This window comes from Rutilus rutilus (genome assembly GCF_951802725.1).
Source record: "Rutilus rutilus genome assembly, chromosome: 6".
Classification (NCBI taxonomy): Eukaryota; Metazoa; Chordata; class Actinopteri; order Cypriniformes; family Leuciscidae; genus Rutilus; species Rutilus rutilus.
The window spans coordinates 7,912,565-7,931,245 of record NC_140214.1 but is presented as its reverse complement, the minus strand read 5'-3'; the positions used below and the strand labels follow the sequence as shown (position 1 = coordinate 7,931,245).

The 18,681-nt window shown below is 38.4% G+C and overlaps 1 protein-coding gene across 1 annotated transcript; it reads left to right on the top strand.

Moving 5' to 3' along the window:
* Positions 1-2,273: 2,273 nt before the first annotated feature.
* LOC311291461 (zonadhesin-like) lies at positions 2,274-18,659 on the top strand (the record flags this gene model as incomplete). Its single annotated transcript, XM_084410496.1, has 20 exons — positions 2,274-2,283; positions 3,471-3,826; positions 5,006-5,546; positions 6,989-7,185; positions 7,276-7,656; positions 11,306-11,589; positions 13,038-13,303; positions 14,286-14,342; positions 15,035-15,172; positions 15,348-15,604; positions 15,737-15,821; positions 16,054-16,131; positions 16,628-16,765; positions 16,853-17,109; positions 17,200-17,284; positions 17,424-17,528; positions 17,682-17,819; positions 17,929-18,188; positions 18,296-18,380; positions 18,523-18,659. 20 exons carry the CDS (start codon positions 2,274-2,276, stop codon positions 18,657-18,659), a joined length of 3,855 nt encoding a protein of 1,284 aa, XP_084266622.1.
* Between the last annotated feature and the right edge of the window lie 22 nt (positions 18,660-18,681).

Genomic DNA, 18,681 nt, shown 5'->3' with positions numbered 1-18,681 from the left:
ATTGTAGTAATTAAAGAGTTGCTGCAACACAATAACTGGACTTTGATACGGTGGTGACTGGAGCTTAACCAAATGAAACTACAGTTTACCTCGTCAATTTCTCGTTGTTACTGTAACTATACATCAAAACCCCTGCCCTTTTGTAAAGGCATCATCAACAAAACCACACCTTCTCAGGGTCAATGGTGCAATTTCCATCGCCCTTATAACAGCCAGCACCATTCAAACCATTCTCACTGTCCCGAGAAAGGAGGTACAGTCTAGACTCACCTCAGCGGTTAACACCCGAGGACATATTAGCAAGTCACTGGGACAGACACCATGCCAGGGGACACGTACCAGAGGCTGCTCTATGTGGTAGCCTATTTATGTGTTCTGAACACTGAGGCTCATTCAGGGTAGGTTGTCTTTCTATCACTTTTATATTATGTTTAACAAAGCGGTTTCTCCATTTAACATTTTATTACATCACAATTTCTCCATTCATCATCTGCAGAAGTTTCCCACTCACTCTTCCTGACTGGAGGTCAAATGCAGGTAAAAATTGTATGCATCACTTTTATACGGTTTATATTTTAAGGCACTGGCGGGAACACTTTCCTTGAAACCTTTAAATACAAATGCACTATATAAGTATTTATTTTATTATGCCTTGTAATGAATTGTAATCTGTAACCACAGTTACCTAAAATACTTGCGTATTCACTATTACACTTTTTGAAAGTATAATGCATTAAAACATGACAAGTTACCAACCAATTTCAGATATATCAAGAAATCTACAAATATTATAATGCATTTTAACTTGATAAAAAGATGAAATGCATTACAACACACATTATGAATAACTTTATAATACATTATACATAAAAGTGTTACTGAAAATCTTCTGGAGTACTGAGAAAAGAACCTGTTAGAAACCATGCTATTAAACTCTGATGAGTTGTGAACTTTTTAGGTCTTTCTAATAGAAGCACTCACACCGACTGGTATGACCAATTTCTCGCAAGAGTGACTTTGGACATGAACATTTGTTATAACAAGCCAAACAGAAATATGTTGTTGGTTTGTTTCTTGTTTTCGATTAGGTTCTTATTCTCACTCCTCTTTTTTATCGCCATTTAATCACTTTTCCCTCTTGTGCTGTAGATTATTTCGCAAAGTGTGATTTTGGCAGTGATTTGCCAGCATCCTGTGATTGGACCTCTGAGGGACCCATCAGCGTTCAGACGGCAACAGGTAATTATACTGCTGAGATGAAATTGCTGCAGAGACAGTTTCTGTAGTTTGTGTTATTCGCTGGTGTTTACTGCCAATCCATTCACCTGTGGCAACAACAGCAGCCGTTAATAGGTTTCTAACAGCACGTAGCAGAGCTTCTTTAAACTTCTTTATTCCTCAAATTATGTTCTTCAACTTGACTTTCAAGTATGCAAGGCACCGCATTCAACCACTTGATCGTGACGCTGTTGCTAAACTGCTAGAATTCACAAAACACAAAGTTCAGATCAGAGTCTAACCTGTGGCACATGTAAGCTTTTAGTATGGAAGCGGGTGATGATAATTTTTATGACAGCATGCTTTTCCAATCTATGAACTAAATGCATAACTAATACAGCCTGTGCTTGCCACAATGTAATGAAAGCATGACCAACTCAATGTTTAATGAAAAACTGACAATGAAACGGCAGTTTCTTTGGCGTTTGTTGAGTTCCACCTATATGCACAGGGAGGTAACAACGCAAGCCGCATTCAAACTTGCACAGCCCACATAAGCAGCTCAATGCATCAGGATACCTGTCAAACCAAGCAGTAAAACTAAAGTATTAGTATACTTAGGGCAAAGGGGTAAATCACAAACTTTGAAAGGCGGTAAAACTCTTCGCTGAAAAAAAAAAACCTAGCAGCTCTCTTTTAAATCACTTAAATTTATGCATGTTTTTTCTTTTTGTCTATGTGCTACAGAGGAAACCTCTCTCCATCCCGTGAGTTCATCTGGTGCGTTTCGTCTCAAGAGTGGATTTCTTAATATCTCAGAAGACTCCTGTCTGGAGTTCTGGTACCATAAACCCAACCAGAAGAGTTCTGAACTCAAAGTTTTGGTAGTGGATGACATTCTGCAGACACTGATTTGGACCTTGGAGACTTCTAGCAGTGGAGACTGGAGACAAGTTCTCATCCCTCTGACAAAGCAATCCGACAACATCCAGGTAGAGCAATTTAAAGATTCAGATTTAGGTGTTGGGCATCTTTATGGTGAAAGATAGCAGATAATGGTAAAAGGTTAGAGTTTGTTTGAAACATTTTAGAGAACAATGCAAATTTGCATATTTTTACTGTGTATACAAAAAGTATGCAAGCAAAACCACCAAACTTAATCAATTAAACAGTGAAAATGCACAGTAATGCCAGTGGAAACCGGACAATAGAAATGAATCCAACATTCATCAATGGCTGGTGTCCAGTGAGCATTTTTTGGAGATAAAATACAATAAAGATACAAAATAACATACAAATACCAATGATTAATGATAAAGTAGGATCCCTTTGAAAAACCACCAAGAGTTTTCTAGGAGTCTGAATTGTATGATAAGCTGTCTGCCATCTTAAAGCACTACAAAAATAACTGCAAGTTGTTTGATCAGAAAGCATCTGTGCACAAATGTACGGAACGCCTAAAAGGCTATGGTGGTGAAAAAAAAAAAAAAAAACATTCAAAACGTTTGCATTCGCTTGCAAACCCTTTGCATTCCCTCGCAAAAGTTTTGCGAGCAAGCGCAAAGCTTCTCGGGGGAACGCAAAAATAATTTGTGAGAACGCAAAAACATTGGCTTTTAATTTTTCCTCCCATCTAATTTTTTTCCATCACCATGTCCCTTTAGGGGCTCCATAGTTTTGAGTGCAAAATTATTAGTGGTTCTGCTTGTAATTTTTTTGGGGGGAATATACAATAAAGATATAAAAATAACACAATTCACTAATGAAGACTGATTAAGTGGGATCCCTTTGGAAAAACCTCCAAGAGTTATCTTTTAGCGCGTATGAGCTCTATGATAAGCTGTCTGCTGTCTTAAAGCACTACAAGAATTTCTGTGAGTTGTTTGATAAGAAAGCATGAGCATCTGTGATAAAATACCTATTACATTTGAGCACAGTAATGTGCACAAATGTAATAGGTACATTTTGGTCTTTGCGAGCACTGAAGAATCAGTGTTACTCACTGCAACTGTAATTGTGCTTCTGGCAGGTTATTTTTGAGCTATCACAAGGACGGCATGAGGATGAGGAAACTGCCTTTGACAGAATAGGAATCCGGAGGGGACAATGCGGTAGGGTCATTATTATTTTGACCTAGAATTATGTCATTTAGCAACATAAAGACATCTTCAGGCTAACGCTGAGATATTTCATCACCACATTTATTATCCTTTGTGAAATAGTAAAGTGCAGTACGCCACTCTCATCCACAGGGCCACAATGTCAGCGAAGAGCTACATTTTGGACTGATGAAAGCACTCGTTGCACCTGCACTGATGAGCAACTCATCTGTTCTCACATCCCCTGGTCCAACGACACCTTTGGCATCTGCCATGTGGCCTCTGACCCACATTACACTACTTTTGATGGGGTCAGCTTCCAGTTTGAAAGTCCTTGTACCTACGTTTTGTCAAAGGTCTGCGATGCTTCAGGGTTGCTTTCGGAGTTTGCAGTAGAGGTGCAGAATGAGAGAAAAGGGGACTCGCATGTCTCCTCCATTCAGCAGGTGAATGTCAACATAAGTGGTCTGAGAGTGGCCATGCTGAGGACAGAGAGGAGCAGAGTCATGGTGAGCGATCAACCACTATTAGTCGTTGAACGATATTGATTTTTTTTTTTTTTTAATGACCAATGCCAATAGCGATGCCGATATCTTAGAGAGATATTTAGAGATATAAAGCTGATACATATCACATTTAACTCTTTCCCCGTCAGCATTTTTTTTTTTTAAGTTGCCAGTCACCGCCAGCGTTTTTGATCATTTTCACTAAAATATAATGGCCCCCAGAATATTTTGATGCATGAATATCTGAACATGCATTACATCAAAAGAAAGAACAGAGCCTCTACTTTTCAAAAAAAAAAAAAAATCATTCTAGTTTTGTGCATTGTTTTTTACCAATACTTGAATGTTAAATTTCATTAAAAAAAAAGCAATATTTTGAATAAAAACCTGAATTTTTTTTTTTTTTTTTCAAAGACTAAAACAAGCATAAGCTATGCTTTTATTGCTTGTTTCTGCTCCTTTTGCCTGTGTTTTGAGCTAAGATTATCTACTCTTTCAGAAGAGGCATAATAGCGAAAACACGGAAAGCCGGAAAATTCCATCAATGGCGGGGAAGCGTTGTCTCATAAATGGCGGAAAATTCTGTCAATGGTGGGGAAATTGGGTTTGGTCAATTTAAAGATAATAAAAATACATGCATAACAATTTCTGGAATTAAATCTATATTTTATTTGACATATTTACTGAATTAGAAAGAAAGAAATTGAAAATGATTTATTTAAAAAAATATATACAGTATTTTGAACATAAAAAAATCTGAAAAATAAACATGTAATCTTTAGATTGAAACATCTTGATTCTGTAATCCTATAGCATTTTTCACATGTAAATAGATAAAATGGAAGTAAACAATGTACCTAACCAGTGCACTCAGTAATCTGGTAAGTCTGTGTGCACTGGGCATCATATTTTCTCAAGTAAAGACCTGGTAACGATAATTTTATATTGAATATGACATGAATACGACATAGTGGCCAACTGGATAATTAGCGCAGTATACTTTGAAATCAAGGATTGAAGGTTTGTCGATTGTGCGTGTCCAGAGAAATAGTCGATGCCGGCATATGAAAAATACCAAATATCAGCCGATATATCGGCCTTAGCAATATATCGGTCAACCGCTAACCACAATTTATGATTATCATTTTTGTCTTAACCACCTTCTATTGTTGTTCTAATCAGGTTAATGGGATCTGGAAGGATCTCCCTCTACTCATGAAGGGAAATAGAGTTACGGTTAATGCCCAGGGAGACGCGTTGGTCCTTCAGACAGATTTCAAAATGTCTGTCTTCTACATGCATTCCGGTGCTGTTCAAGTGATCATCCCCAGCCATTACTCGAACAGAATCTGTGGCATGTGCGGCAACTTCAACCAGGAGACCGAAGACGACTTGAAGGTCGTAGACGGGTCACTTGTGCAGGATGCTCATGTTTTAGGGCAGAGCGTGTGTGATGAGCCCACCCTGCCTAGGGTCTGCACAGGTGAAGAGGAGCAGCAGTACGCCAGCGAGCTGTACTGCGGTCTGCTGGCATCCAGACAGGGACCATTCTCAGCATGCTCATCTGTTCTCAATGCAGACAGTTTCTTCCAAAACTGCATGTTCGATATGTGTACAACTCACGGAGATCCTGCTGCACTCTGCAATGCCATTGAGGCCTTCAGTGCCACCTGCGACAAAGTTGGGATCTCTGCTGCGGACTGGAGGAACTCAACATTCTGTCGTAAGTGGCCAACAATTGCTAAAACTATCAACAAAAAAACATTTTAGGATAAATAAAACTCAAACTTGACTAAAATCAGTAAATCAGTTAAATCGGTTTATTATTATTATTATTTGATCTCTAAAGTTGTCTTTTTAAATGGTCCATGTAAAAAGTGCACTAGCAAGAACCAATATTATGTCCAATAAGCCAATAATTGTTTTAATGGGTGTTAACCAATAAATATATTATATATATATAATATATTATAAATATATCTATACTACTTTGTTTATACTGCAAGTGAATTTAGGCATTATGCTCAAATCAACATTATGATGTACAACACAGAAGATTTTTGCTAAATTTTTGCTCATAATAACAGAGAAGGGAATGCTTTGAAAAACTCCAGGATAACTCCACTTCTCATAAGATAAAAAATTACCTGTTTTGCGCCATTTCTTTGGCAAAGCATGTGTCAAATGACCTAAAATTAACATTTTGAAATGGCTTAGTGTGATATTCAAATCACAAAAGGCTGCAATTTAATTAAAAAAGCACCTAGTCTGTCATGCTCCTTGTTTCAGAGTGAAGCACAGCACTGTGTTCACACAAGTATCCAGTGTTTTCAACATCTTAGTTCACTGTGAATGCAGCAAAATCAATCGTTGGTTGCTATAAAAAATAATTAATACTTATTTAGAAATATTCATTAATCATTTATTAGAGATAATAATAATATATTCAAACTGCTTGATTAAAAACACCAGTGTGAATGTAATGAGGACTGATAATCACAACTTAAAAAAGGTTTGAGTAAATTTTTTATCTGTTAAATTTGGTCACAAAAAAAGGAGATGGAGCTCTTAATTTTGCTATTAAACTGCCTCAGATTGATGCATTTAACTTATATATTACAAACTTTTTAACAAATTAACCTTCACATCTTAAAATAGGCAGAAAACTGATGCACAGCACGTGTGAAACGGGTCTTGAGCTCTATCAAAATGCATTTAACCTTGAATATTGCTTTAAAGCCTTATTATCTCATCTCCACCCAAGTCTATGAAACAATGGGCAAGAATACAGACAAGCAATTCAAGAACTGCCAGTATTGTTAAGCAAATCATAAATATAAATTAAGGCTTGACGTGTCAGATCAGACTACCTGATTTAAGCCACTGTTGAGCAAAAGGCCTATCTCAGACCTATCAGCAGTCTAGTCTCCACCTAATAATCCACACAGAAGTACTCGACTTACTCACTGGTTATTAATTAATATTCTCCCACACCTTCACCAGCTGACCCGTAACTTTCCATTACAAACCACAAAGGCCCTGGGAAACGTACTGTAAATCCAACAGGCACTGGGAAACGTACTGTAAATCTAACAAGGCCCTGGGAAACGTACTGTACGTTTATTTTTGATGAATTATGTTTGATTCTTCTGGTTTCTGCTGTAGCTGTGTCATGTGGCCTACACAGCCACCATAACGCCTGTGCCAGTGGCTGTCCCAAGACCTGCTCCAGCCTGGACACCGCAGGGCCTTGTGGGATATGTGAGGAGCGTTGCGAGTGTGACGATGGCTTCATACTCAGCGGAGGAGCATGTGTGCTAGCTAAAGACTGTGGATGTTGGGCTAATGGACAGCATTATTCGGTAAATAAGCTTAGCCATGTATATTTATTTGTCCATAAATCATTAATTTGTATATGTGTCCATAAATCTTTCTAATCCTGTCCTATCCAGATCAGTGAGACATTTATGGAGGGTGAATGTGAGCAACAGTGCCAGTGTTTGGGCCGTGGGAACATTCACTGTTCATCTGCTTCCTGCACGGCTGATGAAGTGTGCATGGTTAAAGACGGTGTCAAAGGTTGTTTCCGGTCCAGTCCGGTGACCTGCAGTGTCTACGGTGACCCCCATTACATCACTTTCGATGGCAAGGCCTACTCCTTCTGGGGCACCTGCAACTACACAATAGCAAAGACCTGTGGGTCCACTGACACCCAGTTCACAATAACCGCACGAAATGAGGGACGGAACAACTCTGCAACTTCCTCTCTTAACTCTGTAGCTCTTGACATGGAAGGCCTACACATTGTCATCGGGAAGAACAAGCTGGTTTATGTGAGTGTCTTGTTTTTGTCATTCATTAGGAATTGGCCATATTATCACTGTTTATATTAAAACTATTTATTCAGTTACACCACAAATAGACCATGCGCATTTAACCATTTTAAGTCTCATTATTAACAAATGTCCATAGCACATAGGCAAGGCAAGGCAAGGCAAGTTTATTTATATAGCACATTTCATACACAATGGCAATTCAAAGTGCTTTACATAGAAGAAATTAAAATAATAAAAAGAAATAAGAATGGTTAAAACAGTTTAGAAGAATACAAAATAAAATACAGTACAAACAGTCGGACGAACATTGGCACAGTGCTCATTCAGTAAATGCATAGTTAAACAGATGTGTTTTGAGTCTGGATTTGAATGTGACTACAGTAGGAGCACATCTGATCTCCTCTGGAAGCTGGTTCCAGCTGCGGCTGGCATAATAGCTAAAAGCGGACTCGCCATGCTTAGAGTGAACCCTTGGTATTTCTAGCTGATATGATCCTAATGATCTGAGTGATCTGTTGGGTTTATATTCAGTGAGCATATCTGCAATGTATTGAGGTCCAAGGCCATTGAATGATTTATATACCAGTAATAATACTTTAAAATCAATCCTAAATTTAACTGGGAGCCAGTGTAAAGACCTGAGGACTGGTGTGATATGTTCATATTTTCTGGTTCTGCTCAGAATCCTGGCGGCAGCGTTCTGTATGAGCTGCAACTGTCTTATGGTCTTTTTGGGAAGGCCAGTGAGGAGTCCATTACAATAATCCATCCTGCTGGTGATGAAAGCATGAACAAGTTTCTCTAAGTCTTGTCTGGAAACAAAGCATCTTATTCTTGCTATATTTTTCAGATGATAGTATGCTGATTTAGTTATTGCTTTGACATGACTACTGAAACTAAGGTCTGACTCTAGTGTCACACCAAGATTCCTGACTTGATGTTTAGTTGTTTGACCCCTAGAGTGAAGGTATGCGTTCACCTTGAGAACTTCATCTTTGTTTCCAAACGCAATGACTTCAGTTTTGTCTTTGTTTAACTGAAGAAAGTTTTGACACATCCAACTGTTAACTTCATCAATGCATTGGCACAGGGAGTCAATGGGGCTGTAATCGTTAGGCGATAGGGCTAAGTAGAGCTGTGTGTCGTCTGCATAGCTGTGGTAAGCAATTTGGTTCTTTCTCATTATTTGGCTCATTGGGAGCATATACAGGTTGAACAGGAGTGGTGCAAGAATTGAGCCTTGAGGGACTCCGCATGTCATGGATGTCCACTCAGACTTATGGTCTCCTATACTCACATAATAACCTCTCCCATCTAAGTATGACCTGAACCATTTTAGGACTATCCCAGAAAGCCCCACCCAGTTTTCCAGTCTGTCCAGAAGTATGTTATGATCGACAGTGTCAAATGCAGCACTGAGGTCGAGTAGTACCAGCACTGATAATTTGCCTGAGTCAGTATTTAAGCGAATATCGTTTATTATCTTTATGAGCGCTGTCTCTGTGCTGTGGTGCGGACGGAAACCAGATTGAAAATTGTCAAAGTATCCATTCGAGCATAAGAATTTGTTCAGCTGATTGAAGACAACTTTTTCAATGATCTTACCTATGAAAGGAAGATTTGAGATCGGTCTATAGTTGCTTAATATGGTCTTATCCAGATTGCTCTTTTTCAGGAGGGGCTTGACAACTGCAGTTTTCAGGGAGTTTGGAAAACTCCCAGAGAGAAGTGAAGCATTTACCACTTCTAGAAGATCTGCTTCTAAACTGTTTAACACACTTTTGAAAGAGTATGCACATATGCACACCAAAGGAATCATTTCATGAGGAATGAGATATTGTTGCTCCAGCTTACTATGAAACTTAAAAATAACTTTCAAACTCAAAACTACCCATTCCAAAAAGATTTAATGAAACTTCCAACAGTAATTTAATTTCTTACTCAGTCATTTTGTCTTGCTTTCCAGTACAAATATCTAAACAAGAAAAAACATTTACATTTACATCTGGTGATTAGATAAGTGATCGGAAACTAGAGGAAGAAAGATATGATCAGAGATCCAGACAAGCAAACTAGCTATTGTATTAGAGTACAGTGAGGGGAAGTTTATGAGACCTCCACATAGTTCTCCACGTAGCACTTCCCTAATCTTTCATGATATACATGGGCAGTTCGTGGAAAAAAATGTCGTCAGGAGCTGCCATCTAGAATGTATGACTCATAAATAGTGTTTACTGTAAGTAAAATGTTCATATTTTAAAGGTAAGTGATAAGAAATATGTTTGCTTATGACATAATGTGCCATAATTCAAATGATAACATTTGAGGAGTGTCCTGATAGTGACTTCTGCTTGACATGATCAGATTTCTGATATGCAGGTTAAAACCGGTCACTTAAAAAAAAAAAAAAGTATTCAATCACAAACACTTTTGTGACTCAGACACTTTAACTGATCTTATCAGGAACACGACACTCTCTGGCCCTTAAATTAAAGATAAAACAATGTGCCAGTAAACGCATGACCCAGTTTTAACAAATCTAAGCACATTTTTATGATTGACAATGTATTGGGACTATTATAAAATATCCATTATCAAACATTTACCATTCTAACATAGTTCCCAGCAGATTACCAAAGTTACTCCAGTTATGTTTACTACAATACAACTGTGCCAACTTGGCATCAGCTGCCAGTAACAAAATATTTAAAAAAAATGACAGAAGATTCTGCAAGCATCTTAGACAGTTTGAAGGAGATCCTACATTAAATGTATCATGATTTTATAGTAGAATAGATAAACAGTATTTTGGCAGAATCTGTTATCATTTTCAATTTTGTACTGCCCCAGTCTTAAAAGCTGAAAATCACAAATATCCTTTCAAAAATATGCACTTGTCATTTTAATCCAAAATCACAAGGAAAAACAAAAAGAAATTATATTTTCCATATAGAAAATTAAGCTTACTTAGGACCATTGCATTTTTCCCCATGGTGACGACAATTTAAGACATGAAGGCCTGGTTTCACAAACAAAGCTTACATTAAGTCAGGATTAGGCCTTAGTTCAATTAGGACATTTAAGTAGCTTTTATAAATGTGCCTTAGAAAACAACATTACTGGTGTGCATCTTGAGACAAAACAAGTTGCTTTCAGTTAAAACAGCTCAAACATGCATTTTGGTCTGGGATAGGCTTAAACCTCATCTATGAAACCGGGGGGATGAAGTCTTGTTTTTACTTAAACACACAGAAAAATAATTTCATGCATCTTGAAACAAAACATTTAAATATGACTAGATATGTCAGGGCAAGCTGCTTTCAGTTAAGGTACCTCAAACATCCATTTTTGTCTGGGACTTGGCCTAAGCCTTGTCTGTGAAACCGTGGGTTAAGTAGCCTATGTTGCCTCAATACTGTAATGCAAAAAATATATATATTTTCATATTCCACCTTAATGTGGAAATGGCCTAACAGTAACTGTAGTTACAGTAACCAAAGTATATAATGCTAATTAATAAAAAAATATATGTGATCGTACATCTTAATGGTCCTAAATACAGCTCTCTTTTACTTCTGACATGTTCTTCACAGGCTTCAAGAGATGCACTGAAAAATTCCTCACCTTGTTTTCTTCCCCCCTCCAGGTAAACGGTAGTCAGGTCAGCATCCCCGTGGAGTTTGGTTCTTCTGTGTTTGTGTCTCAGTCAGGACCTTACGTCCAAGTTGATACAAACTTCGGTCTGAGGCTGCTGTTTGGAAACGCCAGGCTGTTCGTCCAGGTGGATGAACGCTACAGAGGAGTGTTGTGCGGCCTGTGCGGCACCTACTCCGGAACTCAGTTTGACGATTTTCTGACACCCGACGGCAACACAGTAGCGGATTCGTACAAGTTCGCCAGCAGCTGGAACACCAACGACAGTGACTGGCCGTAAGAGCTCACACTGAATCCTCACATAATTCATAATACGTCCTAAAATATTCAGTTGAATCCGTAAAAAAAGGACAAACTGTTCCCCTCAAGCAAACAAAAAAGGAAAAACTCCAAATATTTTTGCGCCTGACGATTTAAAGGGATAGTTCATTCATCATGAGTAGCCTACTGGGGCGTTCAGGCTCCAAATTGCAAAAAAACAACATAGGCTAATTCGTATAAAGCCATATGATAGTGAGATAAACGGACCGAAATTTAAGTTATTATTCTCTGCAAATTACATTCACTCGAGCTTTTCTTGGCGATGTAGCAATGACCGATTCGTGAAGTAATCGTAATGAATTGGCTGATCCTGTTCACAAAACCGCTTTGAATGATTCAGTCATGAATCGTTCACGATTCATTTACCAAGCTACTTTAAAGGGATAATTCACCCCAAAATTAAAATGAGCCCATGATTTACTCACCCTCAAGTCATCCTAGGTGTATATGACATTCTTCTTTCAGACGAACACAATCAGAGTTATATATAAAAACAATGCCATGGCTCTTCCTATAGCTTTATAATGGCAGGGAATGGATGTATATTTTTTGAAGTCCATAAAGTGCATCCATCCATGATAAAAGTAATCCACACGGCTCTGCAGGGTTAATAAAGGCTTTCTGAAGTGAAGCGATGCGTTCCTGTAAGAAAAATTTCCATATTTAAAACTTTATCGACTAAAATAACTAGCTTCCGGCAGACGTATGCAAGTCGACTTATGCCAAAAGAGTAACACTTGACGATGTATGACATAGGAGTAGCGTGAGCTTTGACGCCTCTCATTGTTCGAACAAACAGGGCTGGGCAACAAACTCAAGCTCCTCCGACATTTCTCTTAAAATTTTCGTTTTAGACTTCTAATTCGTGACTGGTGTTTTGTCCTGCTCTATCCTCTGCGCTTCCACGTTCGTCATTACGTGGTGCGTCAAGGTCAAGAGTTAGTCTTCCACCGTAAATCGATGCGTACAGCGTCTGCCAGGAGCTAGTTATTTTAGTCGATAAAGTTTTAAAGCCGGGTGGAGTTCTTTTATCATGGATGGATGCACTTTGATGGACTTCAAAAAATATACATCCATTCACTGCCATTATAAAGCTTGGAAGAGCCTGGACATTTTTTTAATATAACTCCGATTGTATTCGTCTGAAAGAAGAATGTCATATACACCTAGGATGACTTGAGGGTGAGTAAATCATGGGCTATTTTTCATTTTTGGGTGAACTATCCCTTTAAACTGGGGATGTGATGGTGATTGATTCATCAAATGCCAATTACAAAGGGGCATAAAAACGTCTGCCACACTATTTAAATTAATTAACGATTTATGTATCCATTCATTATTATAAAAAGCTTTGTAATATTAAATACATAATGTACTGGTTTTCCCCCCTACCTTTTTCACAGTTGCAGTGATGGCTCTCCAGACCCCCCTGCGTGTCACCCAGACCTGGAGGATGATGCATATACAAAGTGCAGTGAACTTTTTGAAGATGCTTTCAAAGAGTGCCACTGGTTCGTTCCACCACAGATCTACGTCAGCAGCTGCGTTTCTGATTACTGTATTTCCCAGGGGGACATGGCTCTGCTCTGCACCTCTTTTGAGGACTATGTGTCTGCTTGTGAGATAGAAGAGGTGTTTCTGCCAGACTGGAGAAATCACACCTTCTGTTGTAAGTGCATAGTTTTTTATTCTATGTATTGTTCAATCATATTGTAAAATCATATTTGTCTTATTAAACATTTGTCCTATTCAAATCTGGAATAAAAATATATTTATTTATTTATTTTAGCTGTTCATTGTGCTGCACTTCTTTTTTTTTTGCTTCTTTTTTTCACTTTAATATATTATAAAATAATTTTCAACTTAACATTTACATGCTTGTAGACTTGGAATTTAGTCTTTCCCCTTATTATTAGATTAACAGGGCCGGACACCAGTTATCTTGCCAAGAAAAATCTTTATTCTTATATGTCAGGAGAGAAACTTTCAGAAGATGTTACATTCATGCCAGGTCTATGCGTTCTCGTGTTTCTCTTCCCTCACATCTCTTAGTTTCTCTGAGGTTGTACAGTAAGATAGAGCTTATATACATTACAGAGCAGCTTCCTTTTAAGGTAACAAAGTATGTTGCTTAAGCTTTAAAAATGGAACGTATATGTCATACGAACACATGGCACAATTCACTTCCATATTAAGAACATATCTTTGTTGCTTACATCTGCATCAGTTGGAAACATGTTACAGTACACACCCTTCTGTCTCCCTCTGTCTCTGACATATGATCTTTACATGCATCCATGCTATCTATAGTCTCTCATACACTCAAACTCATGCACATAAAACTCCATATGATAATACAACTGATTATGAATATTAATAAAGAATAATAGTAAAAATACATAATATAAAATAGTAAAATAATATTAAAAGATGAAATTTTAGTCTTCAATGCTTTTTATATTTTTTTCTTTATTGCTTATGTAAAACAATTATCATTGTATGAAATGTACTACATAAATAACCCTGCCTTGATTTAACATAGGAGTAATTTGCTAAATGATTTCTTTCTTTCAGTATAGTAGATGAAAAAACGGTCAGGTAACAACTCAAATGAAACCTTAAATCTCTGAACTTTTTTTGCTTCCATACAGTTGCCAATCCTTCACCACCACCAACAGACAACCCCACATCAACCCCACTATCTGCAAGTAAGCAGTTTTTCTCTCTTTCTTTATTATGTAAATAAAAAAGATTTATTATCTTTTTTACCGACTCAGCCTATACACATGTATGATGCGAAAACAAAACCATCGAGCGAAATACCGGACTGAACATGGCTGTGAACGACTTTTGCAGATTATGTGAAGTAAAACTACGCATCCACGGTACAATCAGCGTCTACGTCGCGGCTCTCAGCCCGCCCTCTGTTCGTTGATTGGCCGGCTGTTTTGAGGCCGGAGGAAAACTGAAAGACAGGTCGATATCTCAGACTGAGTACAGAAGCGAACTGAAATTGAGCGGAAGTACGAAGTCTGACGTAGTCAGGCTATGGGACTGAGGGAGAATGAAGAATCATTTTCACTCATGAATTGGCACCTCTGAGTCCAGACCGTAAATTCATTGAAAGTCTTTGGGATGTGCTGGAGAAGACTTTACAGAGTGATGGACACTTGCATTGACAATACAAGATCTTGACCAAAAATGTATGCACCTCTTGATGGAAATAAATGTTGAGAGTTGCATCAATTTTTGCTCAAGATCTTGTACTACTCCAGCACATCATAAAGACTTTCAATGAATTTAAGCTCCTGCCTATTTAAATCCAAACAGTGATTTTTTTTTTTTTTTTTTTTGGCCAAGCAGTGTATATTCAATTTTTAATTCCTTTCTCATCATACAGGTTGCCTGTGGAGCTGTAACTTTGATCAGGATGAATGTGGGTGGGAACAACTTATCCAAGACAGTTTTGATTGGACCAGATGGTCAGGGACAACGCCATCAAACTTCACTGGACCACCCAGTGACCACACCACAGGAAGTAAGTTTGCTGAGAAAATTGGTTCATAAAATATGAAGTAGACTATGGGATTCTGTTGGAATTCTGTGGAGCAGATTTCATGAAGACATTGGATCCGTGTCCCAGTCAATACCTGGGTAAAACAACTGAAAACTGGGTTTACTGTCTCATTCACTTCTCTGACTGTTCTATATAGGTGGCTTTTACATGTATATTGAGGGGGATAGTGTGGTCCATGGCGACTCAGCCCGAATGATGAGTCCTGTCTGCAACACTTCCGGCAGGCAGTGTTTGAGTTTCTGGTTCCACATGTACGGCCGGGCAAATGCTATGTCTCTCAACCTCTACATATATGAGAACAAACGCGCCATCAAAATATGGTCCAGAGACAACAACCAGGGCAACAGCTGGTACCAAGGCCAGGTTGAAATCCAACCACAACGGCCATTCCAGGTAAGTTACTGTGTGTTGATATGACATCAACGCATTCTACTTGTTAATGAATTCAGAGGACAAAATGAATTGCATAAGCAAACATGATGGATGAAAGACTGTTTGTTAATACTCTAATATGGACTGTTTCAGGTCATCATAGAAGGCATCAGGGGCTCAAATCAACGCTCAGATGTGGCTATAGATGATGTGGCAATAAAGTATGGTGCATGTGATTGTAAGTGCTGTAGATATAAATCTATTACAGACTGATCTATAAACATATTTTGAATCTGATTATTGTTGTGTGGCATGATCCGTGACCACTTAGTCTTTTTTTTTTTTTAGCTTACTCTACTTCAGAAATGCTGTTGTTAACTGGATATTAATTTATTTACATAATCCTTTTAATTTTTTATATTACATGATCAAAGCAAGCTTCAGTTAATTTGATTTGATCTCATTGGCAGATTCATCCACAGAAGATTCAGACTCGACCACTCTGGCACCCCATCTGACTACTCCAAACTCAATCAATCCCCAACCAAGTAAGACTTTCTATTATAATGTTTATGTAAAAGTCATGCAAAACACTGGGATGCACAACCCTGTTTACTTTTGTAACGCTGTTGTTGTTGTTGTTTTTTCCAAGTAAAATGGGATATTCAATGAGAACAATTGTTTGGCAGGACTAAATATTATTCATAAGTAAGTTTTCTAGAACACGTTTTTGTAGTTTAAACTGCAGAGAACATCCAGAGTATTATTTCAGATAAAATGTGCAGTATATCTTCAATGCAATAAAAACATAAAAGTGTCTTGTGAATATTAATGTGAAATGAATTAACTGATAAAAGTGGGCGTTACACAACCAAAAAGGGAGAGGTTGAAAAGTAAGAGGGATTTGTGAGAAATCAGACATCACTTTATAGGTGAACTAAGTTTTAATGTTTAAAAAGGCGTTCATATGCTGCATAATATTGGTGGATCAGACTGTGGTTAACTGCTTTGCATGATAATTATATGGTTGCTTTGTTTTGACAGATTGTAGAATGAACTGTGATTTTGAAAAGGATATCTGCAGTTGGACTCAGATGGTGACTGACGTTTTTGATTGGACAAGACACACAGGCTCCACCCCTACATCAATGACTGGTCCTTCCTCTGACCACACAACAGGAAGTAGGTCAACATTCACAATTTTACATCTTGTAAAATGTACCATTTTTGACCATTTCCTTACTCAGATGTCTCCTTTTCCTGGTCCAGGTGGTTTTTATATGTACATCGAGGGCGACAGCGCAACTTATGGCGACACAGCCCGTCTCCTCAGTGCAGAATGTGCTGACCCTCAACCTCAGTGTCTTCAGTTCTGGTACCACATGCATGGTTCCAGCTGGACCATGGGACTGAGCGTCCACATACTGGAGGGCAATGTGGCTAGGGAGGTCTGGAAGATGAATGAAGACCATGGAGACATGTGGCATCTTGCACATGTGGACCTGATATCAGATGTTAAGTTCAAGGTCAGGAAAAGTTTGAGAACTACATAATCTTCTTCAAAATAAACTAAATTATTAGAGCTAATCTATTGACATATGTTATTGTTCAATCAGGTGATCTTTGACGGGCGTAGAGGAAGCTCAGCCCGTTCAGATGTTGCCATTGATGATGTCTCACTGCACAGAGGAGCCTGTAGTGGTATGTTCCTACTCTGTGGCGGACCTTAGTAAAAACATTCAGATTTAAAAATAACAAGTCAGCCTATTCAGTAGAACGACTAATACGTTTTGCAAAAAGGTTTGTAATTAATTTGTTAAGAGTTGTACACATCTTTCAGAATTAACAAACCAGGTGGCTCCACTTTCAGTCCCATTGCCACTAGCTTCAACAATGCCACAACCTGCACCCATCCAAACTGCAGAAATACCAAAGACCTCAGCGTGTAAGTTCACTATCCACCACTGCAGTGTGTTCACATTCTGTTGTGACTGATGATGCCAGAAAATAACACTCCCATGATTAATTCTCTGCATCTTCCATTGTTTTAAGGAAAATACTAATGAAATAATAAATGAAATTTGCTTATTTCCTCCAGCTTGTGGCATCAACTGTGATTTTGAAAGGGACATTTGCGCTTGGACTCAGTTGGCGACTGATGTTTTTGATTGGACAAGACACAGAGGCTCCACCCCTACATCAATGACTGGTCCTTCCTCTGACCACACAACAGGAAGTAGGTCTTGTTTTCTAGATCTTGAGGGCAATCCACCATATTCAACATTAAAGTTATAGACATTATTTTACAGCAAATCAAAAGCTGTGCTGCACAACTTCTTTTCCAGGTGGTTTTTATATGTACATTGAGGGTGACAGTGCTGTCCATGGCGACACGGCCCGTCTCCTCAGTGCAGAATGTGCTGACCCTCAACCTCAGTGTCTTCAGTTCTGGTACCACATGCATGGTTCCAGCTGGACCATGGGACTGAGCATCTATCTGCTGCAATATGGCAATGTGGCCAAAGAGGTGTGGAGGAAGAGAGAAGACCAAGGAAACATGTGGCATCTTGCACAGGTGGACCTGAGACCAGATGTTAAGTTCCAGGTAAGTAAATATTTGAGAACTACCTAATGTTCTTCAAATGTTTTACATGGTAAAGTAAACATACAACACTATAATAACTAATCTAATCTATGTTATTGTTCAATCAGGTGATCTTTGAGGGCCGAAGAGGAAGCTCAGCCCGGTCAGATGTTGCCATTGATGACGTCTCACTGCACAGAGGAGCCTGTAGTGGTATGTTCTACTCTCTGGCAGACCTTTGTAAAAAAAATTCAGCTTTAAAACATGTCAACTTATTCATTAGAATTATTATGTTTTTACCATTTTTCAAAAGGGTACTTAACTTAATGTTTTAAGAACTGTAAATATCTTTCAGATTTACCAAACCAGGTGGCTCCACCTTCAGTCCCATTGCCACAATTGGCACCCATCCAACGTAGAGAAATACCAAACCCCTCAGCGTGTAAGTTCACTATCCACCACTGCAGTGTGATCACATTCTGTTATGATTGATGGTGCCAGAAAATAACACTCC